Source organism: Salvelinus namaycush, chromosome 15 (assembly GCF_016432855.1).
Source record: "Salvelinus namaycush isolate Seneca chromosome 15, SaNama_1.0, whole genome shotgun sequence".
In the NCBI taxonomy this organism is placed as follows: domain Eukaryota; kingdom Metazoa; phylum Chordata; class Actinopteri; order Salmoniformes; family Salmonidae; genus Salvelinus; species Salvelinus namaycush.
Genome location: NC_052321.1, coordinates 39,121,198 through 39,148,292, shown reverse-complemented (window position 1 = coordinate 39,148,292; position 27,095 = coordinate 39,121,198). Strand labels below are relative to the sequence as shown.

Below are 27,095 nucleotides of genomic sequence, written 5' to 3'. Positions count from 1 at the left end.
GCCTCTATTTCCTTACGTAGACTCTGAGTTTTCGGAGGTGACAAGAAAACGACGCTCCTGATCTCCCATACGGTCCTAGAGAGTATCCTGAGATATGGCGTCACAGTCTGGTTTGGCAGTTTATCAGTTCAACTAAAATCTCAAATGGCCTGCCTGATACAAACTGTCCTGAAGGTCATGGGTGTGAGGCAGCATCCCTCCCTGCAGACTATTTCTGAACAGACTCCCATGTACATCACTCTGAGTATCCTCTCCTTCCAGACTCGCACTAAGCATCTCCGATCCAAATTTACATCTAGAATCGGCTTCCTATTTCTCAACAAAGCCTCCTTCACTCATGCTGCTAAACGTACCCTCGTAAAACTGACTATCCTACCGATCCTTGACTTCGGCGATGTCATTTACAAAATAGCCTCCAACACTCTACTCAGCAAATTGGATGTAGTCTATCACAGTGCCATCCGTTTGTCATCAAAGCCCCATATTCCTCCCACCACTGCGACCTGTATGCTCTCGTTGGCTGAACCTCGCTTCATATTCGTCGCCGAACCCACTGGCTCCAGGTCATCTATAAGTCTTTGCTAGGTAAAGCCCCGCCTTATCTCAGCTCACTGGTCACCTTAGCAACACCCACCCGTAGCACGCGCTCCAGCAGGTATATTTCACTGGTCATCCCCAAAGCCAACACCCCCTTTGACCGCCTTTCCTTCCAGTTCTCTGCTGCCAGTGACTGGAACGAATTGCAAATCACTGAAGCTGGAGACTTATATCTCCCTCACTAACTTTAAGCATCAGCTGTCAGAGCAGCTTACCGATCACTGGACCTGTACACAGCCCATCTGTAAATAGCCCACCCATCTCCCTCATCCCCATATTGTTATTTATTTTTGCTCTTTTGCACCCCAGTATCTCTACTTGCACATCATCATCTGCACATCTATCACTCCAGTGTTAATGCAAAATTGCAATTATTTCGCCACTATGGCCTATTTATTGCCTTACCTGCCTAATCTTACTACATTTACACACACTGTATATAGATTTTCTTATTGCGTTATTGACTATGCGTTTGTTTATCCCGTGTGTAACTCTGTGTTGCTGTTTTTGTCGCACTGCTTTGCTTTATCTTGGCCAGGTCGCACTTGTAAATGAGAACTTGTTCTTACCTCGCCTACCTGGTTAAATAAAGGTGAAATAAAATAAAATAAAGTATCAGGACTCCCCTCAGACAGACGCTATAGGGTCCCTCTTCCCTTCAGGCAGACGCTGTTGGGTCCCTCCTCCCATCAGACAGACGCTATAGGGTCCCTCCTCCCCTCAGACAGACTGTATAGGGTCCCTCCTCCCATCAGACAGACGCTATAGGGTCCCTCCTCCCCTCAGACAGACTGTATAGGGTCCCCCCTCCCCTCAGACAGACTCTATAGGGTCCCTCCTCCCCTCAGACAGACTCTAAAGTGTCCCTCCTCCCCTCAAACAGACGCTATAGGGTCCCTCTTCCCTTCAGGCAGACACTATAGGGTCCCTCCTCCTTCAGACAGACGCTACAGGGTCCCTCTTCCCTTCAGGCAGACGCTGTTGGATCCCTCCTCCCATCAGACAGACGCTATAGGGTCCCTCCTCCTTCAGACAGACGCTATAGGGTCCCTCCTCCCTTCAGGCAGACGCTATAGGGTCCCTCCTCCCTTCAGGCAGACGCTATAGGGTCCCTCCTCCCTTCAGGCAGACGCTATAGGGTCCCTCCTCTCATCAGACAGACGCTATAGAGTCCCTCCTCCCTTCAGGCAGACGCTATAGGGTCCCTCCTCCCATCAGACTGACGCTATTGGGTCCCTCCTCCCATCAGACAGACGCTATAGGGTCCCTCCTCCCCTCAGACAGACGCTATAGGGTCCCTCCTCCGCTCAGACAGATGCTATAGGGTCCCTCCTCCCTTCAGACAGAAGCTATAGGGTCCCTCCTAACATCAGACAGACACTATAGGGTCCCTCCTCCCTTCAGACAGATGCTATAGGGTCCCTCCTCCCTTCAGGCAGACGCTATAGGGTCCCTCCTCCCCTCAGACAGATGCTATAGGGTCCCTCCTCCCTTCAGGCAGACGCTATAGGGTCCCTCCTCCACTCAGGCAGATGCTATAGGGTCCCTCCTCCCATCAGACAGACGCTATAGGGTCCCTCCTCCCCTCAGACAGATGCTATAGGGTCCCTCCTCCCTTCAGGCAGACGCTATAGGGTCCCTCCTCCCCTCAGGCAGATGCTATAGGGTCCCTCCTCCCATCAGACAGATGCTATCGGGTCCCTCCTCCCATCAGACAGACGCTATAGGGTCCCTCCTCCCCTCAGACAGATGCTATAGGGTCCGTCCTCCCTTCAGACAGACACTATAGGGTCCCTCCTCCCCTCAGACAGATGCTATAGGGTCCCTCCTCCCCTCAGGCAGACGCTACAGGGTCCCCCCTCCCCTCAGACAGACACTATAGGGTCCCTACGCCCATCAGACAGACGCTATAGGGTCCCTTCTCCCCTCAGACAGACACTATAGGGTCCCTCCTCCCATCAGACAGACACTATAGGGTCCATCCTCCCCTCAGACAGACTCTATAGGGTCCCTCCTCCCCTCAGACAGACTCTATAGGGTCCCTCCTCCCCTCAGACAGATACTATAAAGTCCCTCCTCCCCAATGACAGATACTATAGGGTCCCTCCTCTCTTCAGGCAGTCGCTATAGGGTCCCTCCTCCCCTCAGACAGACTATATAGTTTCCCTCCTCCCCTCAGACAGATACTATAAAGTCCCTCCTCCCCACAGACAGATGCTATAGGATCCCTCTTCCCCTCAGACAGACACTATAGTGTCCCTCCTCCCCTCAGACAGACGCTATAGGGTCCCTCCTCCCTTCAGGCAGACGCTATAGGGTCCCTCCTCCCCTCAGACAGATGCTATAGGGTCCCTCCTCCCCTCAGACAGATGCTATAGGGTCCCTCCTCCCCTCAGACAGACGCTATAGGGTCCCTCCTCCCTTCAGGCAGACACTATAGGGTCCCTCCCCCCTCAGACAGATGCTATAGGGTCCCTCCTCCCTTCAGACAGACGCTATAGGGTCCCTTCACCCTTCAGACAGACGCTATAGGGTCCCTCCTCCCTTCAGGCAGACACTATAGGGTCCCTCCTCCCCTCAGACAGATGCTATAGGGTCACTCCTCCCTTCAGGCAGACACTATAGGGTCCCTCCTCCCCTCAGACAGACGCTATAGGGTCCCTCCTCCCATCAGACAGACGCTATAGGGTCCCTCCTCCCCTCAGACAGACTCTATAGGGTCCCTCCTCCCCTCAGACAGATACTATAAAGTCCCTCCTCCCCACAGACAGATACTATAGGGTCACTCCTCCCTTCAGGCAGACGCTATAGGGTCCCTCCTCCCCTCAGACAGACTCTATAGGGTCCCTCCTCCCCTCAGACAGATACTATAAAGTCCCTCCTCCCCACAGACAGATGCTATAGGATCCCTCCTCCCCTCAGACAGACACTATAGGGTCCCTCCTCCCCTCAGACAGACGCTATAGGGTCCCTCCTCCCTTCAGGCAGACACTATAGGGTCCCTCCTCCCTTCAGGCAGACACTATAGGGTCCCTCCTCCCCTCAGACAGATGCTATAGGGTCCCTCCTCCCCTCAGGCAGACGCTACAGGGTCCCCCCTCCCCTCAGACAGACACTATAGGGTCCCTACGCCCATCAGACAGACGCTATAGGGTCCCTCCTCCCCTCAGACAGACACTATAGGGTCTCTCCTCCCATCAGACAGACACGATAGGGTCCATCCTCCCCTCAGACAGACTCTATAGGGTCCCTCCTCCCCTCAGACAGACTCTATAGGGTCCCTCCTCCCCTCAGACAGATACTATAAAGTCCCTCCTCCCCAATGACAGATACTATAGGGTCCCTCCTCTCTTCAGGCAGTCGCTATAGGGTCCCTCCTCCCCTCAGACAGACTCTATAGGGTCCCTCCTCCCCTCAGACAGATACTATAAAGTCCCTCCTCCCCACAGACAGATGCTATAGGATCCCTCTTCCCCTCAGACAGACACTATAGTGTCCCTCCTCCCCTCAGACAGACGCTATAGGGTCCCTCCTCCCTTCAGGCAGACGCTATAGGGTCCCTCCTCCCCTCAGACAGATGCTATAGGGTCCCTCCTCCCCTCATACAGATGCTATAGGGTCCCTCCTCCCCTCAGACAGACGCTATAGGGTCCCTCCTCCCTTCAGGCAGACACTATAGGGTCCCTCCCCCCTCAGACAGATGCTATAGGGTCCCTCCTCCCTTCAGACAGACGCTATAGGGTCCCTTCACCCTTCAGACAGACGCTATAGGGTCCCTCCTCCCTTCAGGCAGACACTATAGGGTCCCTCCTCCCCTCAGACAGATGCTATAGGGTCACTCCTCCCTTCAGGCAGACACTATAGGGTCCCTCCTCCCCTCAGACAGACGCTATAGGGTCCCTCCTCCCATCAGACAGACGCTATAGGGTCCCTCCTCCCCTCAGACAGACTCTATAGGGTCCCTCCTCCCCTCAGACAGATACTATAAAGTCCCTCCTCCCCACAGACAGATACTATAGGGTCACTCCTCCCTTCAGGCAGACGCTATAGGGTCCCTCCTCCCCTCAGACAGACTCTATAGGGTCCCTCCTCCCCTCAGACAGATACTATAAAGTCCCTCCTCCCCACAGACAGATGCTATAGGATCCCTCCTCCCCTCAGACAGACACTATAGGGTCCCTCCTCCCCTCAGACAGACGCTATAGGGTCCCTCCTCCCTTCAGGCAGACACTATAGGGTCCCTCCTCCCCTCAGACAGATGCTATAGGGTCCCTCCTCCCCTCAGACAGATGCTATAGGGTCCCTCCTCCCCTCAGACAGACGCTATAGGGTCCCTCCTCCCTTCAGGCAGACACTATAGGGTCCCTCCCCCCTCAGACAGATGCTATAGGGTCCCTCCTCCCTTCAGACAGACGCTATAGGGTCCCTTCACCCTTCAGACAGACGCTATAGGGTCCCTCCTCCCTTCAGGCAGACACTATAGGGTCCCTCCTCCCCTCAGACAGATGCTATAGGGTCACTCCTCCCTTCAGGCAGACACTATAGGGTCCCTCCTCCCCTCAGACAGACGCTATAGGGTCCCTCCTCCCATCAGACAGACGCTATAGGGTCCCTCCTCCCCTCAGACAGACTCTATAGGGTCCCTCCTCCCCTCAGACAGATACTATAAAGTCCCTCCTCCCCACAGACAGATACTATAGGGTCACTCCTCCCTTCAGGCAGACGCTATAGGGTCCCTCCTCCCCTCAGACAGACTCTATAGGGTCCCTCCTCCCCTCAGACAGATACTATAAAGTCCCTCCTCCCCACAGACAGATGCTATAGGATCCCTCCTCCCCTCAGACAGACACTATAGGGTCCCTCCTCCCCTCAGACAGACGCTATAGGGTCCCTCCTCCCTTCAGGCAGACACTATAGGGTCCCTCCTCCCTTCAGGCAGACATTATAGGGTCCCTCCTCCCCTCAGAAAGATGCTATAGGGTCCCTCCTCCCCTCAGGCAGACGCTACAGGGTCCCCCCTCCCCTCAGACAGACACTATAGGGTCCCTACGCCCATCAGACAGACGCTATAGGGTCCCTCCTCCCCTCAGACAGACACTATAGGGTCCCTCCTCCCATCAGACAGACACGATAGGGTCCATCCTCCCCTCAGACAGACTCTATAGGGTCCCTCCTCCCCTCAGACAGACTCTATAGGGTCCCTCCTCCCCTCAGACAGATACTATAAAGTCCCTCCTCCCCAATGACAGATACTATAGGGTCCCTCCTCTCTTCAGGCAGTCGCTATAGGGTCCCTCCTCCCCTCAGACAGACTCTATAGGGTCCCTCCTCCCCTCAGACAGATACTATAAAGTCCCTCCTCCCCACAGACAGATGCTATAGGATCCCTCTTCCCCTCAGACAGACACTATAGTGTCCCTCCTCCCCTCAGACAGACGCTATAGGGTCCCTCCTCCCTTCAGGCAGACGCTATAGGGTCCCTCCTCCCCTCAGACAGATGCTATAGGGTCCCTCCTCCCCTCATACAGATGCTATAGGGTCCCTCCTCCCCTCAGACAGACGCTATAGGGTCCCTCCTCCCTTCAGGCAGACACTATAGGGTCCCTCCCCCCTCAGACAGATGCTATAGGGTCCCTCCTCCCTTCAGACAGACGCTATAGGGTCCCTTCACCCTTCAGACAGACGCTATAGGGTCCCTCCTCCCTTCAGGCAGACACTATAGGGTCCCTCCTCCCCTCAGACAGATGCTATAGGGTCACTCCTCCCTTCAGGCAGACACTATAGGGTCCCTCCTCCCCTCAGACAGACGCTATAGGGTCCCTCCTCCCATCAGACAGACGCTATAGGGTCCCTCCTCCCCTCAGACAGACTCTATAGGGTCCCTCCTCCCCTCAGACAGATACTATAAAGTCCCTCCTCCCCACAGACAGATACTATAGGGTCACTCCTCCCTTCATGCAGACGCTATAGGGTCCCTCCTCCCCTCAGACAGACTCTATAGGGTCCCTCCTCCCCTCAGACAGATACTATAAAGTCCCTCCTCCCCACAGACAGATGCTATAGGATCCCTCCTCCCCTCAGACAGACACTATAGGGTCCCTCCTCCCCTCAGACAGACGCTATAGGGTCCCTCCTCCCTTCAGGCAGACACTATAGGGTCCCTCCTCCCTTCAGGCAGACACTATAGGGTCCCTCCTCCCCTCAGACAGATGCTATAGGGTCCCTCCTCCCCTCAGACAGATGCTATAGGGTCCCTCCTCCCATCAGACAGACGCTATAGGGTCCCTCCTCCCCTCAGGCAGACGCTATAGGGTCCCTCCTCCCATCAGACAGACGCTATAGGGTCCCTCCTCCCCTCAGGCAGACGCTATAGGGTCCCTCCTCCCTTCAGGCAGACGCTATAGGGTCCCTCCTCCCATCAGACAGACGCTATTAGGTCCCTCCTCCCATCAGACAGACGCTATAGGGTCCCTCCTCCCCTCAGACAGACGCTATAGGGTCCCACCTCCCCTCAGACAGATGCTATAGGGTCCCTCCTCCCTTCAGACAGACGCTATTGGGTCCCTCCTCCCATCAGACAGACGCTATAGGGTCCCTCCTCCCATCAGACAGACGCTATTGGGTCCCTCCTCCCCTCAGACAGATGCTATAGGGTCCCTCCTCCCCTCAGACAGACGCTATAGGGTCCCTCCTCCCCTCAGACAGATGCTATAGGGTCCCTCCTCCCTTCAGACAGACGCTATAGGGTCCCTTCACCCTTCAGACAGACGCTATAGGGTCCCTCCTCCCTTCAGGCAGACGCTATAGGGTCCCTCCTCCCCTCAGGCAGACGCTATAGGGTCCCTCCTCCCTTCTGGCAGATGCTATAGGGTCCCTCCTCCCCTCAGGCAGATACTATAGGGTCCCTCCTCCCTTCAGGCAGACGCTATAGGGTCCCTCCTCCCCTCAGACAGACTCCATAGGGTCCCTCCTCCCCTCAGACAGATACTATAAAGTCCCTCCTCCCCCCAGACAGATGCTATAGGATCCCTCCTCCCCTCAGACAGACACTATAGGGTCCCTCCTCCCCTCAGACAGACGCTATAGGGTCCCTCCTCCCTTCAGGCAGACACTATAGGGGCCCTCCTCCCTTCAGGCAGACACTATAGGGTCCCTCCTCCCCTCAGGCAGACACTATAGGGTCCCTCCTCCCCTCAGACAGACACTATAGGGTCCCTCCTCCCTTCAGGCAGACACTATAGGGTCCCTCCTCCCTTCAGGCAGACGCTATAGGGTCCCTCCTCCCCACAGACAGATGCAATAGGGTCCCTCCTCCCCTCAGACAGACGCTATTGGGTCCCCCCTCTCCTCAGACCGACACTATAGGGTCCCTCCTCCCCTCAGACAGACGCTATAGGGTCCCTCCTCCCTTCAGACAGATGCTATAGGGTCACTCCTCCCCTCAGACAGACGCTATAGGGTCCCTCCTCCCCTCAGACAGACGCTATAGGGTCCCCCTCCCCTCAGACAGACACTATAGGGTCCCTCTTCCCCTCAGACAGATGCTATAGGGTCCCTCCTCCCTTCAGACAGATGCTATAGGGTCACTCCTCCCCTCAGACAGACGCTATAGGGCCCCTCCTCCCCTCAGACAGATGCTGTAGGGTCCCTCCTTCTCTCAGGCAGACGCTATAGGGTCCCTCCTCCCCTCAGACAGACGCTATAGGGTCCCTCCTCCCTTCAGGCAGACACTATAGGGTCCCTCCTCCCCTGAGACAGACGCTATAGGGTCCCTCCTCCCATCAGACAGACGCTATAGGGTCCCTCCTCCCTTCAGGCAGACACTATAGGGTCCCTCCTCCCCTCAGACAGACGCTATAGGGTCCCTCCTGCCTTCAGACAGATGCTATAGGGTCCCTCCTCCCCTCAGACAGACACTATAGAGTCCCTCCTCCCCTCAGACAGACGCTATAGGGTCCCTCCTCCCATCAGACAGACACTATAGGGTCCCTCCTCCCTTCAGGCAGACGCTATAGGGTCCCTCCTCCCCTCAGACAGACGCTGTAGGGTCCCTCCTCCCCAATGACAGATACTATAGGGTCCCTCCTCCCCTCAGACAGACGCTGTAGGGTCCCTCCTCCCTTCAGACAGATGCTATAGGGTCCCTCCTCCCTTCAGACAGACGCTATAGGGTCCCTCCTCCCTTCAGACAGATGCTATAGGGTCCCTCCTCCCTTCAGGCAGACACTATAGGGTCCCTCCTCCCCTCAGACAGATGCTATAGGGTCCCTCCTCCCCTCAGACAGATGCTATAGGGTCCCTCCTCCCTTCAGACAGATGCTATAGGGTCCCTCCTCCCCTCAGACAGTTGCTATAGGGTCCCTCCTCCCCTCAGACAGATGCTATAGGGTCCCTCCTCCCTTCAGACACATGCTATAGGGTCCCTCCTCCCTTCAGACAGACGCTATAGGGTCCCTCCTCCTTTCAGACAGACTCTATAGGGTCCCTCCTCCCCTCAGACAGATGCTATAGGGTCCCTCCTCCCCTCAGACAGACGCTATAGGGTCCCTCCTCCCTTCAGACAGATGCTATAGGGTCCCTCCTCCCTTCAGACAGATGCTATAGGGGCCCTCCTCCCTTCAGACAGACGCTATAGGGTCCCTCCTCCTTTCAGACAGACTCTATAGGGTCCCTCCTCCCCTCAGACAGATGCTATAGGGTCCCTCCTCCCCTCAGACAGACGCTATAGGGCCCCTCCTCCCTTCAGACAGATGCTATAGGGTCCCTCCTCCCCTCAGACAGATGCTATAGGGTCCCTCCTCCCCTCAGACAGACGCTATCGCGTCCCCTCCCCTCAGGCAGACTCTATAGGGTCCCCCCTCCCCTCAGACAGACTCTATAGGGTCCCCCCTCCCCTCATACAGACACTGTAGGGTCCCCCCTCCCCTCAGACAGACACTATAGGGTCCCCCCTTCCCTCAGACAGACGCTATAGGGTCCCTCCTCCCCTCAGACAGACTCTATAGGGTCCCTCCTCCCCTCAGACAGACGCTATAGGGTCCCTCCTCCCCTCAGACAGACACTATAGGGTCCCCCCTCCCCTCAGACAGACGCTATAGGGTCCCCCCTCCCCTCAGACAGACTCTATAGGGTCCCCCCTCCCCTCAGACAGATGCTATAGGGTCCCTATGTGTAAGCTGAACAGTTATAAGCACTCTTTCATTCCCATGTCCATCAAATACCTGAATGACAATAAGTAAAGCTGAGCTGTGTTAGCTCGCCACTGACTGAATGTAAGGGAATGTGCAATATGTATTATCTATGTGGCTGTGTGAGAAGTCCATAATGTGTATGTGGGTAAAGTGCTATTATATGTTATATTATGTTGAATGTGTAATGTATACAGCAATACAGTGTGTCAAAGATAATTTTCCGATTAAGTTTATCCTATCCTATACACACACACACACACACACACACACACACACACACAGGGTTGGGTAGGGTACTTTCTAAATGTAATCAGTTACAGTTGCTAGTTACCTGGGTTACTTTTGGATTACCTAGCCTCAGTAGCGTAATGTGATTACTTTCTGTAATTGTTTGATTACTTTTCCCTTAAGAGGCATCAAACGCGTTTGGTGTGTCGTCATAGTGGTCTCTGAGCAGGGTTGGGGAGTAACTGATTACATGTAATCAGTTACATGTAATCGGATAACAAAAAAACTCTGACGGTATTTAGCTACGTTACCAGCAAAAATATTGTAATCAGATTACAGATACTTTTGAAAAACTAGATGACTACTCCTTGGATTATTTTTTAAATCATAAAGGACATTCGCAACGACAACAAAAATACATTGGCTCCCAAGGGGCGCAGCGGTCTAAGGCACTGCATCTCAGTGCTAGAGGCTTCACTACAGACCCTGGTTCGATTTCAGGCTGTATCACAGCCAGCCGTGATTGGGAGTCACATAGGGCGGCGCACAATTGGCCCAGCGTCGTCCGGGTTAGGGTTTGGTAATGACGGTAGGCCGTCATTGTAAATAAGAATTTATTTTTAACTGACATGCCAAGTTAAAAAAAGAAACTTTTCTCTTTTCTCAATAACATTAATTTCAGCATTGAAAAAAGGTGCAAGTTTAATTTCTTCCACCTGAGCATGTCAGAGACCACTATAATGATACATCAAATGCGTTTGATGAGTCCTTTTGTCTTCTTCTAATGCCTCTTTAGGGGAAAGTAATCCAAAAGTAACAAATTACCTGACTAAATTTGGGTCATCCAAAAATGACATTACTGGTTACAATTTTGGACAGGTAATTAGTAACTGTAATGGATTACATTTAGAAAGTAACCTACCGAAACCTGTCTCTGACTTGTGGTCAGACTCGCTCAAATGGAACAAACTTAAACTTGTGCCTAATGCTGAAATGAATGTCATTGAGAAAGCAGAAAGGTGTCATCATGATTTTTTCCCCGCAAACATCCTTTCTGAATTTAAAAGTCATCCAAGAAGTAATCATCAAGTTTTTCAAAAGTATTGGTAATCTGATGACAATATTTTAGCTGGTAACTGATTACAGTTTTAAAAATAGTATGTATAGTATAACTGATTACATGTTATCAGTTACTCCCCAACCCTGTACACACACACATATCCAGATGTCACAGGGATCATTAGAGTAGTATAGCTGTTATGTAGTAGTGACTGTGTTATAAGAACAGTCACGTTTATGTAACCAACGAGAACACACGGGGAACATCGTTGGCACCTTTACCGGTACACATCTTTCATGCCCACTGAACAGGTTCCAGGACGTTGGTTGCTACCAAAACAAAGTGTGTTGTCGTACAAAACAATCATCAACGCCAGTCTATTTCAACAGGAAGTTTCTCCCGGTCAACACACACATCTCTTACCATAACACATATAGATAGGTACAGTGAAACCTAAAGACAAAAGTTTTAACACCGAAAGAGAATGAGTATTACTAGGGTGTAGAAAAATAAACGCAGAGGAGTGTGGAAGGGCTCTCCCCCCTCCCCCTCTTTCTTTCTCTCTCTCTGTCTCATCCCTCGCTCGGCTGCTCCTCCTTTCCCCTAGGTGCCGTAGGTAGACTCCTAATGAAAGATCAAGGGCATTAGCTCAGCGGAAAGCTAAGTGGGTTACCTGCAGTTAGACGCTCCGACACAGAACATTAACTTTACTGCAGCCTCATTTGTAATGGAGGGGGGAGAGAGGCAGAGAGCAGGAGGGAGGGAAAGAGAGAGAGAAGAAAGAGCGAGGCAAAGAGAGGAAAAGAGAGAGAGAGAGAGAGAGAGAGAGAGAGAGAGAGAGAGAGAGAGAGCGGGGCAAAGATAGGATGAGAGAGAGAGAGAGAGAGCGCGAGAGAGAGAGAGAGCAAGGGAATGGGAGTAACACAGGTTGGCATTTGCAGGTGCTTTGTCAGCAGTGGCTGCATGGAATGCCAGCTTCATTACCTTCTGTCTCCATACGGTCACATTCCTCAACGTGATTCACACCACACACACCCACACACACAGACACTTACACACTTACACCACAGATGCAAGCACCACACTCGCACACACACACACAAACAGAAAAGCTTTCAGGGCCAGGCCATGGCAGCCAAAAAAAACTGTAAACAAACATAGATAGTGTGTTGTGATGTTTGTAGGGCGCAATGTGAAGACGCCAACTGCCTTTTTATAACCTTAGGGGTAGACTGGAGTCACAGCTCAATATATTCAGGCTTTTGTATGCAGGCCTTGCTCTAACACACCCGAAGTGAAGACCATGACACTTTGATTTATTGAAACAAAAGCCAGTACTTTCTTTAGCCCCCCAGGACCAGAGTTGCCCACCCCTGTTTTGCACTACAAGCCTCTTGTCTAGTTACAGTGACACAGTGCCAGTACTGAAGCATCCATTACACACCCTCCCTTCCCTCCCAGACTCCAGTCGGTGTCCTTACATGAAGTCATGGCACGTTCCTCAAGGCTGCCACCAAAGCCTTCAATCTTTTCTTAAATCCCCCTAGCCCACAGCCCCATGCAAATCAAGCCCTCTTCCCACAGATAGGGAGACTTGCAAATGTATGCAAACACAGGCAGCCTAATACTGGGGCTTTCATGTAATGCTGCTGTATTTGTGTCTGAGTTACAGGGACCCTGGGACGCATTAGGGGGACGGGCACGGATTTGTCAGGTTATTATCTGGTGTCTGCGGATTGGGGTGTGTATGTGTTTCTATCTGAGGGGGGTTATTGATTCGCTGATGTAATGAACACCTCCATTTCTATGCTACCTTGGCAACAACGGGAGAATGGGTTCTCCTAGTGAAGGATTGTGGGGTGTTGGCGTGAACAATGAGACATCTGGCATCACACACACACACACACACACACACACACACGCACACACAGACACACGTATCCACTTAAAACCCAATCCTCATCTGTGTAGGGTGCAGCAATAAAGATGACACCTGAGATGATACTAACTCAAACCATAACATACACCTTTAATGTCAACATGGCATTTCAGGTAGGAGTTAACAGTGATAGCTGAGTGTTTGAGTAATGTTCACCAGTTATCACCTTTCCCCAACCTTCTCAGAAACAAGTGTTTTGTATCCATGACAACTGAGCAGAGCCAGGCCAAGCAGAGCACCGGGAAGAAAGTAAGACATAAGCCTGGCAAAAAAATGGTTGAAAAATAAATGTCTAGTCTAGTTTACTTGTTTAACATGAACATTTATATCGATTTTTCCCACACGACACGTAACAAGAGCACAACAGACAGAACAAACAGTCAACAACCAGGTTGGACGATAGGCCAGGCTACCATGGTGGAGATCCATGCATGGAGACAAATATAAGAGAGTGGTGGAACAGCGACTGGTTAAATGCACTTTCTTTCCTTCCTTTATTGCCGCTGTTGCATAACAATGGAGGTTGGTAGAGGGTGTGGCGCATGGGTAAGAGAGGGAGAGAAAGTGAGAAAAAAGGACAGATAGTGAGCGAGAGAAAGAGAGTGAGAGAGAGAGAGAGAAAGAGAAAGAGAGAGAGAGAGATTTATAGTGGTCTATGATTAGGACTGTTGGTCTGTAATTAGTGTGTCCACAGTGTGCAGTGCAACACAAACAGGCTGTGAGTTATGGGGCTGGAGAAAACATGTCACACAGTGTGAGAGACTCACTGTGTCTCAAAACATGTGTACACAGAGAAACACTCCTTTTCTCCTCTTTCCTCGCTGTCCTTTCCCTCTCTTCCTCTACAGGAACAGGTCCACAGCACACTGTGTGATACCCAGTGTATCAGACAATGAGTACATGCAACCCCCTTCTCCTCTTATCTATCCCTTCCTCTTCTCCGGCTCTTCCTCCTGTCCTCGTTCTTCTTTCCTCTTCCCATCTTTTCTTTCCACAGTCTGGGAAACTGACACTAAAATGTAGGACTGAAGGGTGGGAAACACATAAAGGCACAGCCAATTGGCCAGTGTTACCTAGTGTTGATAGATGATGCAAGAGGTTTTCCGAGTAAGTGTTTTCATGTCGCTGTTGTTTTGGGTTTATTTTATGTCTCTCGCTGGTGTTTTTGCCATTTATACTCTAGTGTTTATCCAGGAGTTAAATGAACTCTGTAAGTGTTAAATTAACAATCATTGGTGTAAAAGAACGCCAGTGTTAAAAACCAGACTTGAACCAAAAGGACAACTATCATATTTCCCAGCATGCTCTATTGCAGGTAGATTTAAAAAAATTGTTCGTTTCAAAATCTGTTTTTGCATGTACATTGATTGATTAATGAATGTTATGCTACTCAAATATAAATAACATACATTTTTCTGTTACTTGGACTTCTTGCACCCGTTACATCCAGTTTAGATGCTTTAGGTAGTCTAAAATCTTAGCCTTCCCAACCCTGGTAGACAATCATGAATGCAGATGAATAAAAATGCCAAATGTTGGATATCCCAACTCTGGTTGGATTTCAATAGGAATTACACATCACTTTGCAAGCCAGCATGTGACTTGCAGGCCTCATGTGGCCTGTAAAATCATTAATTTCAGGCCACTTTACAAGGGTAAACTAGGCCCTCAAAATAAGGCCTTATGAAAACAGTGCATTTAGAAAGTATTCAGACCCCTTGACTTTTTCCACATTTTGTTAAATTACAGCCTTATTGTAAAATGGATTACATTTTTTTTTAAATCCTCATCAATCTACACACAATACCCTAGAATGACAAAGTGAAAACAGTTTTTTTTTTGCAATATTTGCAAATTTATTACAAACAAGTAAACATTTTACCTTTATTTAACCAGGAAGGGCTCATTGAGATTTAAAATCTCTTTTTCAAGAGAGTCCTGGCCAAGATAGGCAGCACCAAGTCATTACAAAAATTACAGACAGACAACATGAAAAACTACAAGTAATCTAGTAAAAACCATTGAATTCACAAGAGTATAACAAAATCAAAAACAGCAAATTAAAAACATTGACAGGTCAGGGAATCAGCCTCAAAATCCTTCATCAGTGATTTAAAAACACCAATCGGGACAAGTTCTTCCAGTTTAAAATTATTTTGTAAGGTGTTCCAAGACGATGGCGCAGAGTACATAAAAGACCTTTTACCAAATTCAGTTCGGACATTTGGAACAGTTAGCAGGATAAAGTCCAGCGAACGAAGAGAGTACCCACCACATTTCTGAACAATAAAAATGCCCAAATAAAAAGGTAGTAAACCCAAAATGGCTTTATAATTAAAAGTATACCAGTGACTGAGCCTACGAGTGACTAGAGCCCTGGTATACAAAGTGCAGTGGTGCGTAAGGGTTTTGCAGTTTAAAATAAATCTCAAAGTGCCATGGTAAAGAGTGTCAATTGATCTCAAACACTGAGCGGAAGCATTCATATATAAAATATCCCCCTAGTCTAGTAAAGGCATAAATGTAGCTGATACTAGCCTCCTTCTGGCTTCAAAAGAAAAACAGGCCTTATTCCTAAAATAAAATCCCAATTTCAGCTTCAAATTTTCTTTGTAAGTTGTTGAATATGCAATTCAAAAGAGAGGCCGTCATCAATTAGAATTCCAAGATATTTATATCAGGTTACAACCTCAATCTCCTTGCCCTGACAGGTAGTAATAGATGAAAGGTTCAGAGGTCTATTTCTTGCATTAGAAAACACCATTAGTTTAGTTTTGTCAGTATTGAGGATAAGCTTCAATTGACACAAGGTATGTTGAACAGTATAAAAAGCAGTTTGTGCATTTTGGACATTTTTGTCTAAATCATTTATATAAATAGTGAATAAGAGAGGACCAAGTACAGAGCCTTGGGGCACACCATTCAGGACAGACAATTTAACAGACATAAGCCCATCAAATTGAGTGCACTGAGTTCTATCAGACAGATAGTTAGCAAACCATGCAACTGCATGCTCCGAAAGACCTACACTCAACAATCTCTGCCTTAGTATAGCATGATCAACTGCATCAAAAGCCTTAGAGAGATCAATAAAAAGTGAGACACAGTGCTGTTTTTTGTCAAGGGCTTCAGTGATATCATTTAAAACCTTCATGTCTGCTGTAATTGTGCTATGCTTCTTCCTGAAGCCCGATTGGTACATTGATAAAATAGAGTTAGTAAATAAAAACTCTTTTAGCTGTTCACTTACAAGGGTTTCAAGTATTTTCACCAGGGGTGACAGCTTTGAGATTGGCCTATAATTATTTAAAAGAGTTGGATCTCCCCCTTTTAAAAGTGGTAGGACAAATGCTGATTTCCAGATCTTTGGAATTTCATTACATTCCAGGGTTAGATTGAACAGATATGTAAGTGGTTCAGCTATGAAATCATTTGCCAGATTTAAAAAGCAGGGATCCAAAAGATCAGGACCTGCAGGCTTTTTTTGATCTAAGGATTTCAGGGCTGTATGTACCACCTGCACTGAGAATGGCAAAAAGCTAAAAGTTTGACCAGCTCTCACTGGTTCATCCACACAGGGTTGTACAGAGACAGAGGACACTGGTTTATCCACACAGGGTTGTACAGAGACAGAGGACACAATCAAACAGCCTACCAGATGATACAAAGTGCACATTTAAACAATTCAGCATTTCAGTTTTGTCATATATAGCAACAGAGTCCTTCAAAACACATGACGGTAATTCATTAACATTACTGTTACCAGACATAGACTTAATAGCATTCCAAAACTTTCTAGGGTCATTCAGGTTATCAGTGGTAACAGACATAAAATATTCAGACTTGGCCTTCCTGAGAAGAAAAGAACACTTGTTTCTTAACTGCCTAAAAATAAGCCAATCAGCATCAGAACAAGATTTCCTTGCTTTAGCCCAGGCTAGATTACGGTAGTGAATAATACAAGACAGCTCAGACAGCTTAGCTTATTTACATAAGTATTCAGACCCTTTGCTATGAGACTCGAAATTGAGCTCAGGTGTATCCTGTTTCCATTGATCATCCTTGAGATGTTTCTACAACTTGATTGGAGTCCACCTGTGGTAAATTCAATTGATTGGACATGATTTGGAAAGGTGCACACCTGTCTATATAAGGTCCCACAGTTGACAGTGCATGTCAGAGCAAAAACCAAGCCATAAGGTCGAAGGAATTGTCCGTAGTGCTCCGAGACAGGATTGTGTTGAGGCACAGATCTGGGGAAGGATACCAAAAAATTCCTGCAGCATTGAAGGTCCCGAAGAACACAGTGGCATCCATCATTTTTAAATGGAAGACATTTTTTAACCACCAAGACTCTTCCCTAGAGCTGCCTGCATAGCATGAGCAATCGGAGGAGAAGGGCCTTGGTCAGAGAGGTGACCAAGAACCCGATGGTCACTCTGACAGAGCTCCAGAGGTCCTCTGTGGAGATGGGAGAACCTTCCAGAAGGACAACCATCTCCGCAGCACTCCACCAATCAAGCCTTTATGTTAGAGTGGCCAGACGGAAGCCACTCCTCAGCAAAAGGCACATCAGAGCCCGATTGGAGTTTGCCAAAAGGCACCTAAAGGACTCTCAGATCTGATGAAACCAAGATTGAATTCTTTGGCCTGAATGCCAAGCGTCACGTCTGAAGGAAACCTGACACCTTCCCTAAGGTGAAGCATGGTGGTGGCAGCATCATACTGTGGGGATGTTTTTCAGCGGCAGAGACTGGGGGACTAGTCAGGTTCGAGGGAAAGAGTAACAGACCAAAGTACAGAGAGATCCTTGATAAAAACCTGCTCCAGAGCGCTCAGGACCTCAGATTGGTTCACCTTCCAGGTTCACCTTCCAACAGGACAATGACCATAAACACACAGCCAAGCAATTATATAAACTCAGCAAAGAAAGAAACATCCTTTTTTCAGGACCCTGTCTTTCAAAGATAATTTGTAAACATCCAAATAACTTCACAGATCTTCATTGTAAAGGGTTTAAACACTGTTTCCCATGCTTGGTCAATGAACCATAAACAATTAATGAACATGCACCTGTCGAACGGTCGTTAAGACACTAACAGCTTACAGACGGTAGGCAATTAAGGTCACAGTTATGAAAACTTAGGACACTAAAGAGGCCTTTCTACTGACTCTGAAAAAAACAAAAGAAAGATGCCCAGGGTCCCCGCTCATCTGTGTGAACGTGCCTTAGGGGCGCTGCAAGGAGGCATGAGGACTGTAGATGTGTCCAGGGCAATACATTGCAATGTCCGTACTGTGAGACGCCTAAGACAGCGCTACAGGGAGACAGGACGGATAGCTGATCGTCCTCGCAGACCACATGTAACAACACCTGCACAGGATCGGTATATCTGAACATCACACCTGCGGGACAGGTACAGGATGGCAACAACAACTGCCCGAGTTACACCAGGAACGCACAATCCCTCCATCAGTGCTCAGACTGTCCACAATAAGCTGAGAGAGGCTGGACTGAGGGCTTGTAGACCTGTTGTAAGACAGGTCCTCACCAGACATCACCGGCAACAATCTTGCCTATGGGCACAAACCCAGCGTCGCTGGACCAGACAGGACTGGCAAAAAGTGCTCTTCACTGATGAGTCGCGGTTTTGTCTCACCAGGGGTGATGGTCGGATTTGCGTTTATCGTCGAAGGAATGAACGTTACACCGAGGCCTGTACTCTGGAGCGGGATTGATTTGGAGGTGGAGGGTCCGTCATGGTCTGGGGCGGTGTGTCACAGCATCATCGGACTGAGCTTGTTGTCATTGCAGGCAATCTCAACGCTGTGCGTTACAGGGAAGACATCCTCCTCCCTCATGTGGTACCCTTCCTGCAGGCTCATCCTGACATGACCCTCCAGCATGACAATGCCACCAGCCATACTGCTTGTTACATGCGTGGTTTCCTGCAAGACAGGAATGTCAGTGTTCTGCCATGGCCATCGAAGAGCCCAGATCTCAATCCCATTGAGCACGTCTGGGACCTGTTGGATCGGAGGGTACGGGCTAGGGCCATTCCGCCAGAAATGTCCGGAAACTTGCAGGTGCCTTGGTGGAAGAGTGGGGTAACATCTCACAGCAAGAACTGGCAAATCTGGTGCAGTGAGGTGGAGCTGCACTGCAGTATTTAATGCAGCTGGTGGCCACACCAGATACTGACTTTTACTTTTGATTTTGACCCCCCCCCCCCCCCCCCCCCCCCCCCCTTTGTTCAGGGACACATTATTCCATTTCTGTTAGTCATGTCACGCCCTGACCGTAGAGATCCTTTTTATGTCTCTATTTTGGTTGGTCAGGGCGTGAGTTTGGGTGGGCATTCTATGTCTGGTGTTCTATGTTGTCCTTGTTTTGTATTTCTATGTGTTTGGCCTGGTATGGTTCCCAATCAGAGGCAGCTGTCTATCGTTGTCACTGATTGAGAACCATACTTAGGTACCCTGTTCCCACCTGTGTTTGTGGGTGGTTATTTTCTGTTTAGTGTTTGTTGCACCTTTCAGAACTGTTCGTTGGTCGTTTTTGTTGTTTTTGTTCACGCGTTCATCTTTATTAAAAGTATTATGGATACGTACCACGCTGCACTTTGGTCCTCCTCTCCTTCTCCCGACGACAATCATTACAAGTCACATGTCTGTGGAACTTCTTCAGTTTATGTCTCAGTTGTTGAATCTTGTTATGTTCATACAAATACTTACACATGTTAAGTTTTGCTGGAAATAAACGCAGTTGACAGTGAGAGGACAATTCTTTTTTTGCTGAGTTTATATATAAATTGCTCTGCCCTGACCGCCACTGACTGTATGTATTGCATCGTCTTAAATAATGTATCTTAATGATATCATATTCGCATAGGCTCGCACTTGGTGAACGCCATAGGACTGGAAATGCAACATCCTTGTAAACTTAGCAAAAAAAGAAATGTCCTCTCATTGTCAACTGCGTTGATGTGTAAATATTTGTATGAACATGAATATTTGTATGTGTCACGTTCTGACCTTTATTTCCTTTGTTTTGTCTTTATTTAGTATGATCAGGGCGTGAGTTGGGGTGGGCAGTCTATGTTATTTGTTTCTATGTTTAGGTTTGTTCATTTAGCCTGATATGGTTCTCAATCAGAGGCAGGTGTTTTGCATTGTCTCTGATTGGGAGCCATATTTAGGTTGCCTGTTTTCACTGTTGGTTTGTGGGTGTTTGTCTTCCGTGTCAGTGTTTGTCTCGCCACACGGTACTGTTTCGGTTCGTTCACATTTGTTATTTTGTTATTTGTGTAGTGTTCAGTTTATATTATTAAATCATGGACACTTACCACTCTGCGTATTGGTCCTCCGATCCTTCTCGCCTCTCCTCGTCAGATGAGGAGGAAGAGCTAGACAGCCGTTACAGTATGAACATATGTCACTAACAAATATAGTCATGGGTGGCATCTACAATTCAATCAAAAGGCAAAGCACACTGGGAATTATGCAAATAATTATGCTTTACAATGTCAATTTAACACTGAAAAGTGTGGAGCCGCATCGACACTGGAACAGTGTTGATTTAATAGTGGAGAATTTGCTGTGGACTTATTGAAGAAACATGATCACAGGAGTAACTTTTTGCAATGCGGTTTTCTTTTATTGCAGCTGGAAGACAATACAACACAGAAACTTTATGTTAGCTTTTTGTTTTCTTCGGAAAAACAAAACCATTTTTTTTTTTAAACAAACATACTTTCGTCATAGTAATGGACAAGGTGATATTTACATGAATTGATGAAGTAGTTTGTCTTTGGCAATATGAATACACGTCAAGGAAATACAGAACGCACCTACGGAGGTCGGTCTCCATATTAACAGATCAGCTGTAAGGTCATGCCATCAAGACTACATGGTTCAAAAACAGGACACAGAAATGATCGGTAGCATGTTTTTACAGAACACCACCTACCTGTTATTTACATAGAAACTACATGGTGACTTTTTGGTATTTTGTTTCTTTGTTACCAATAACAGTGGTGTAACGAAATTGCTGACAGTCGTTTCAGCGATTAGCACAACTACGGATCCTTTGAGACCAAATAGTAGCCGATTCTATTGGAATTTGTGCCATAAGTGCCATAAGGTACCATGCAGTTTCCATGATTACCAGGTGAAGTGTACTACAAATAACTTGAAACTGACGATCCATTGCTCTTTCTTCTCCTCCTCCTCAGAAAACCCCTCCAAACAATAAACTGAAAAATGGCAGTTGAACAGACATAAACCAAACAAAATATCAACAAAAAACACAATGAAACAAATAAACACTTTTTTTTTTACTCATCAATATATCATTATTTGCCAGGCTAATTTTGACAGTTCATTGATAATAATTCATATTCAATATTTTGAGAACACGTCTTCCTCCTCCAACATTGTGGCACCTGAAGGATTGTGATTGGAGGAAGAGTTATCGAGTGACTGTTATCGTCCAAGGAAGGCAGTGTTCCTCAAAGGGTAACGTAACAAACAATGGGAATAAATCATATAATATATTTATCAGTTGAAGATACATTGACACAAGAAGCAGTCTAGTAGACAGAAGCTCATCACCTCATCTTAATCCAGGGCAAATAAGGGCTCTTTCAAATGATACCTTATTTCCCATATAGCACTCTACTTTTGACCAGAGCCACATTCAGTTAGTTAGCTCTGGGTTAGCTCTGGTCAAGAGTAGTGCACTATGAGATATAGGGTGTTATATTCAACTAAAAATGAAAATCATCCCAATGAGCAATGATCGGTAGCAAAACTCCAAGTAATGTGGTAGGTTTCAACAAAAATCAGTAGCACATAACGCAGAAAGGGTATCTGACAGAAATGCTACAGCTCACTCGTCTTTTTTTTGTCTTGACATACAGATCAAATATGTGTGTCATCTATTTCAGGAAGATAAGGAATTATTACAGGCTTTGGCACTGAACTTAGACAATATCTTTATTTTAATATCTTAGTGCAATCTGGCGAGATAATGTGAAAATATGCACTGTAGAGTTCGTATTTACCTTGCCATCGTACTGTGTCATTTACTTTGTGTTACTTTCATGCGCAACGAGCCTATGGTAGCCTGCCTAATAATACTGACAACAAGACCTGAAGAGTTGCTTGAGTAGAAATGGCAAAAACACAGCGAGAGACATGAAATAAACCCAAAACAACAACGACATAAAAAACACTTGTGTCATTGAAAAAATGGAAGACCCTGAAATATCAAAGACGTCTAAAACCTTAGAAAAGAAAGCAGTGATGGAAGAACAGGCACAGAGAAGAGGGGGGGGGGGGGGGGGGGGGTATGGGGAACAGAAGACTGACACTCACTACCTAAACTCTCTTTTATCACATGGGCTCCAACATTCAGCCGTCAGGGTGAACCCATCAGACACAGTGGTCACTATACGGCCATGCTGGAGAGGACAGAGGTACGCTGAAAGTTTGGTGCTTTCAGTCCACAAATAACTGATCTTCATGCCAAGAAGTTTTTAAAAGGTTGTCTTTTCTAGCGTGGCCATCTAGCGACTACATACAAATACTGGGACATTCTGGTTTTGTCAACTATGGATGAAGGGAGTTGCTATCTATCCCTGTGTCCACGGTTGGAGCGAGTTATCCTCATATTGCAGAAAGAGACTTGCCCCACAGACCGTCTTTTTGTCCCCGAACAAGATGTTATTACTGTATTTTTTTTCTAAAGCCCACGTTAAAACAAAGATGAGTAAGGACGACAGGAAACAAATCATCAAGTCAAAAAGAAGAGGACAAGACAACCGAGAAGGATTCCACACCTCCGGGCGCAGAACTTCGAGGCAGAACCTTTTTGTTCGCTAGGATACTTATATGAAAATAATTCATGCTTCATGCTAAATACATTATTTACCTAACATGAACTTTGTCTGAATAGAAAACAGTTTTTTCTCTTTTTCTTTACAGAACCCATGCAACACGATTTGGAAAAATCCTGCTGGCTACATTGCTTCAAAAAAAAAAAAAAAAATCTAGTTTAACTTTTTATACAGTGTTATCCTGACTGGATGAAATTGCTTTATTACGTCATGAGAGTGGGTAAGTAAACACAAACAAAAAAAACAAACACAAAAATTAACAACTCCACAGTCATATCATTATTCTTCTCACACAAAATATAATTGGCAGGTTCCATAGCATCATTTCCTTTCCAACCAATGAAGGTATTCAGGTGTTAGTGCCACAGGAAAAATATCACTACATCATGTCACTGGATTATAACTCAATGATTCACGTTGATTGCTTTCATAAAAGGACACAGGCAGTTTTGAGGTTATCTTGACATATTATCAGTTATTTCCCTCTCCGATAAGCGCTTGCTAGACTATTAGCTTATGGCTTTTAGCGAACTAAATTAGTTTACATTTAGAGAACACCCTGTCAAAAAAACGAAGCCTTTCCTACATCTAACTTGTACCAGTGTCCTTCATCCCACTACAATCCTACAGTCAACCATTAAGGTGAAAACCTAACTCTCCCCTCTGCATTGGCACGCTAGCTAGCGCTGGTGGCTAAATGTGATTAGCGGTCAGAAGGACAGTTAGCTAAGGAAGTGCTACCATCATCACTGGGCTGACCAAGAGTTTCTCTTTGACACTGTCCCAACACTGACACACATAAACTGACTCTTCTATGAGCTTGGCTACGCTACTGATGAGTGTCTCTTCTATGGGGTTGGCTACGCTACTGATGAGTGTCTCTTCTATGGGGTTGGCTATGCTACTGATGAGTGTCTCTTCTATGGGGTTGGCTACGCTACTGATGAGTGTCTCTTCTATGGGGTTGGCTACGCTACTGATGAGTGTCTCTTCTATGGGGTTGGCTACGCTACTGATGAGTGTCTCTTCTATGGGGTTGGCTACACTACTGATGAGTGTCTCTTCTATGGGGTTGGCTACGCTACTGATGAGTGTCTCTTCTATGGGGTTGGCTACGCTACTGATGAGTGTCTCTTCTATGGGGTTGGCTACGCTACTGATGAGTGTCTCTTCTATGGGGTTGGCTACGCTACTGATGAGTGTCTCTTCTATGGGGTTGGCTACGCTACTGATGAGTGTCTCTTCTATGGGGATGGCTACGCTAATAGTCACTAAAGCTAACAACTTCCCCGGAATTTCCTGGAACATTTTTTCTGTGGCAGCTTCCTTGCACACAGACAAGACAGAGTTGGCAAACTGGGTTTTATATATATATTTTTTTATATAGCCGCCTTTGTAGCACCGGAAGTTCCAAGGCAAATTAGAATGCCATTGTTTTTGAAAGTTTGGTACCCAACACAGGGGATAGTTTGCCAAACTATGTTTATCTGTGGCACTCCTATCCATGTCAGCATATACCTGTGTTACTTCAGTGGAATAGTTGACTAATATAAACATTGCTTTAGCCAGTATAGCATGTGGATTTGTGCTTGGTTATTATGACATTTATGTATATGGTCACATCCTAACTGAAATATGCAGCCCATAGACATCAATGCAGATCTGACCCTGAATACTAACTTTATTTCATTTGAATGATGTATATCACTGTATATCACTGTAAAAACAAAATAGTCCGTGATAAGCACCTCATAATAACGTTTTACCTGTAAATTCTACTGAAGTAACAAGTTATGAGTCTGTAGAACTGTACTTAGTGTTAGCTGCATCTGATGAGACTGTAAAGGGCAATAGCTGCAGATTGGGTACATTTTGACATTAACAAGGTGATCCCCTATTCATACATCCAAGCCAATCCACGATGGGGCAGTTTTTCAAAAAGCTATTTTTTTTCTCTCGCTCACTTTACTTTCAGCCAACGGAAACCTGCGAACTTAGCTGAATATCAGAAAAAGGTTCATCTATGGCTTTAATCTCCTTTAAACAAATAAAAAATAATTTTAAAAAACGTAAAGAAAATAAAGAAAATCAACCCTATAAACAGTAACTTTAAATACAGGAAAACAAAGTGATTGTTTTTTATATTGCCACAAATCATTCAGAATTCACCTGATATCCTGAAAAAAAGAAAGCACACATTTCTATATTAAAAGTGATGTTTTGTATTTCCGTTCTCTCTCGCTCTCCTTTTTTTTTCTTTGAAAATCTTCACTCTCTCAGTCTCTCTTTCTCTCTCAAGTCTCATGGGTCAGTTTTTCGTGGGTTCTTTCTGCTCTTTCTGGCCCTTGGCGGTTCTGTTAGTGATATTGTTCAAGCAGGCGCGGACGCCCGCCAGGTGGAGCAGCGAACCCGCCGCCTCCTTCATCTCCTCGTCGTCGCTCTCTGGCGGCTTTTCCGTGCGCCGCTTTTTCAGCGGGAGCGTATCACTAGCCACACCCATCCGCTGCTTGGCTTTCAGGAAGTGATGCCGCTTCTTGTTGTGCTGCTGGCTGGAAAGGGCGGAGTCTATCGTGTCTATGGGCCAATCCCGTGGCTCTTCTTTCTTGATCTCCAGCTGAATCTTGCTCTTGTCATCTTCATCATCCTCGTCGTCGAAGTCTGAATCGTTGGCGACATCTCGGGCGACGGGGCCATTGCTGCGGAGACTGGAGTCGCTGGTGTAGTCGCTGCCGTCATCCGATTGGTTGGTGCTGTAGGTGTGGTCCTCCTTGGGGTCGCTGCTGACCAACGGGGAGTCGCAGGCGGGATGGCTGATGCTATGCTTCCGACAGCCTCCGGACAGCACAGATCTGGAGAGAGACAGAGATGAAATGCACATAAATACATGCACATAGTGTGTACACACACATACACTGAAGCCGACTGTAGACATGACAGATACACTGATGTCAACATTAGACACACTTCACAGCTCCCTGCGTTTGACTTATGTTGGTAGCATGTTTACACACACACACACACACACACACACACACACACACACACACACACACACACACACACACACACACACACACACACACACACACACACACACACACACACACACACACGCTTCAGTGAGTACATCAGACACACAGAGCAATGCTAGCTGTGACCGCTAATCAGCGAGTCATCAGCTAATTCAATTAGACCAGGCTCATCTCCGAGTGGCCACTTCAGAGACCGGAGTACAGAGCTAAAGAGCTAATGCTACGTGGATGATTATTCTAATGGATTTAGCCCTACACTCTGCCATCAGGTAGATGTGGGAATCGTGTAATGCTAAGTAGCTCTATTTGCTGTGCATTTTTGGAACAGCTGTGGTTTCAAAATAAAAACCTGTGACAAATCAATCACCGTCTCGGGATTAAGGAAGTAACATTCGATTTGAGCCGATTCACTTTAATTCAATTCAATTCAGTGGTGTAGCTGGCTGATAGCACTACATGTCCTACATTGGTGATCATCATAATGTCGTGTCACCTTGTTGGTGTCGTAACAACTTTACGAAGTGTTATAACTGCTGTATGAATACTGTGTGCTAGAGCGCTGAGGGGGGGGTTAACAGTAAAGTGGTGTCATTAATTATCATAAACGTTATCATACTATTTTCGTTAAGGCTATTCCGTTCTTTCCTATAAAGGACTAGGTATGTTGTAAATGAACTAAAACTTTTTTTTTTTAAGTGAACGATCCCTTGAAGCTTTTCCATTCTCCTATAGCTATTACAGGCCAACCAGCTAAGTTAAGTCAAAGATGTTCCCGCCATCACTCTGCATCATGTCATGCAGCTTCCCAACTAACTCTGGCAAGTGTGCATGTTGTTAAAAGCCCCGCTCTGAGTGTCTCTGGCCATCCTGGCTGCTCTGTGCATTTAAACCTCATGAATTATAGGAGGAGCACAGCAGTCTAAGACAAATCCTATCTATTATTCATGTCAGCCAGTCACTCACTCACCCTCTCTCTCTGCTCTGACTGAGTGTGTTCGTCTGTGTGCCTGCGTGAAAGACACAGAGAACGGATGGGGAAAGGCACCTGTTTATGTGTGGACGCTGTCTCCCTGTGTTTTATACCACGTCAAACTACACTGCTGTGTTACTACAGTTTTTCAAATCAAATTTTAGCCGTCACATACACAT

At 47.2% G+C, this 27,095-nt stretch overlaps 1 protein-coding gene across 2 annotated transcripts in view; it reads right to left on the bottom strand.

The window, feature by feature from the left end:
- Positions 1-20,646: 20,646 nt before the first annotated feature.
- The window catches only part of foxn3 (forkhead box N3), a 115,620-nt gene continuing 109,171 nt past the window's right edge, over positions 20,647-27,095 (bottom strand). For both annotated transcript variants that reach the window (XM_039009904.1, XM_039009903.1), the window contains exon 6: positions 20,647-25,763. In XM_039009904.1, coding sequence (XP_038865832.1) covers positions 25,223-25,763 — 541 coding nt within the window. In that variant the 3' untranslated portion in view covers positions 20,647-25,222. The remainder of the gene's footprint in view (positions 25,764-27,095) is intronic.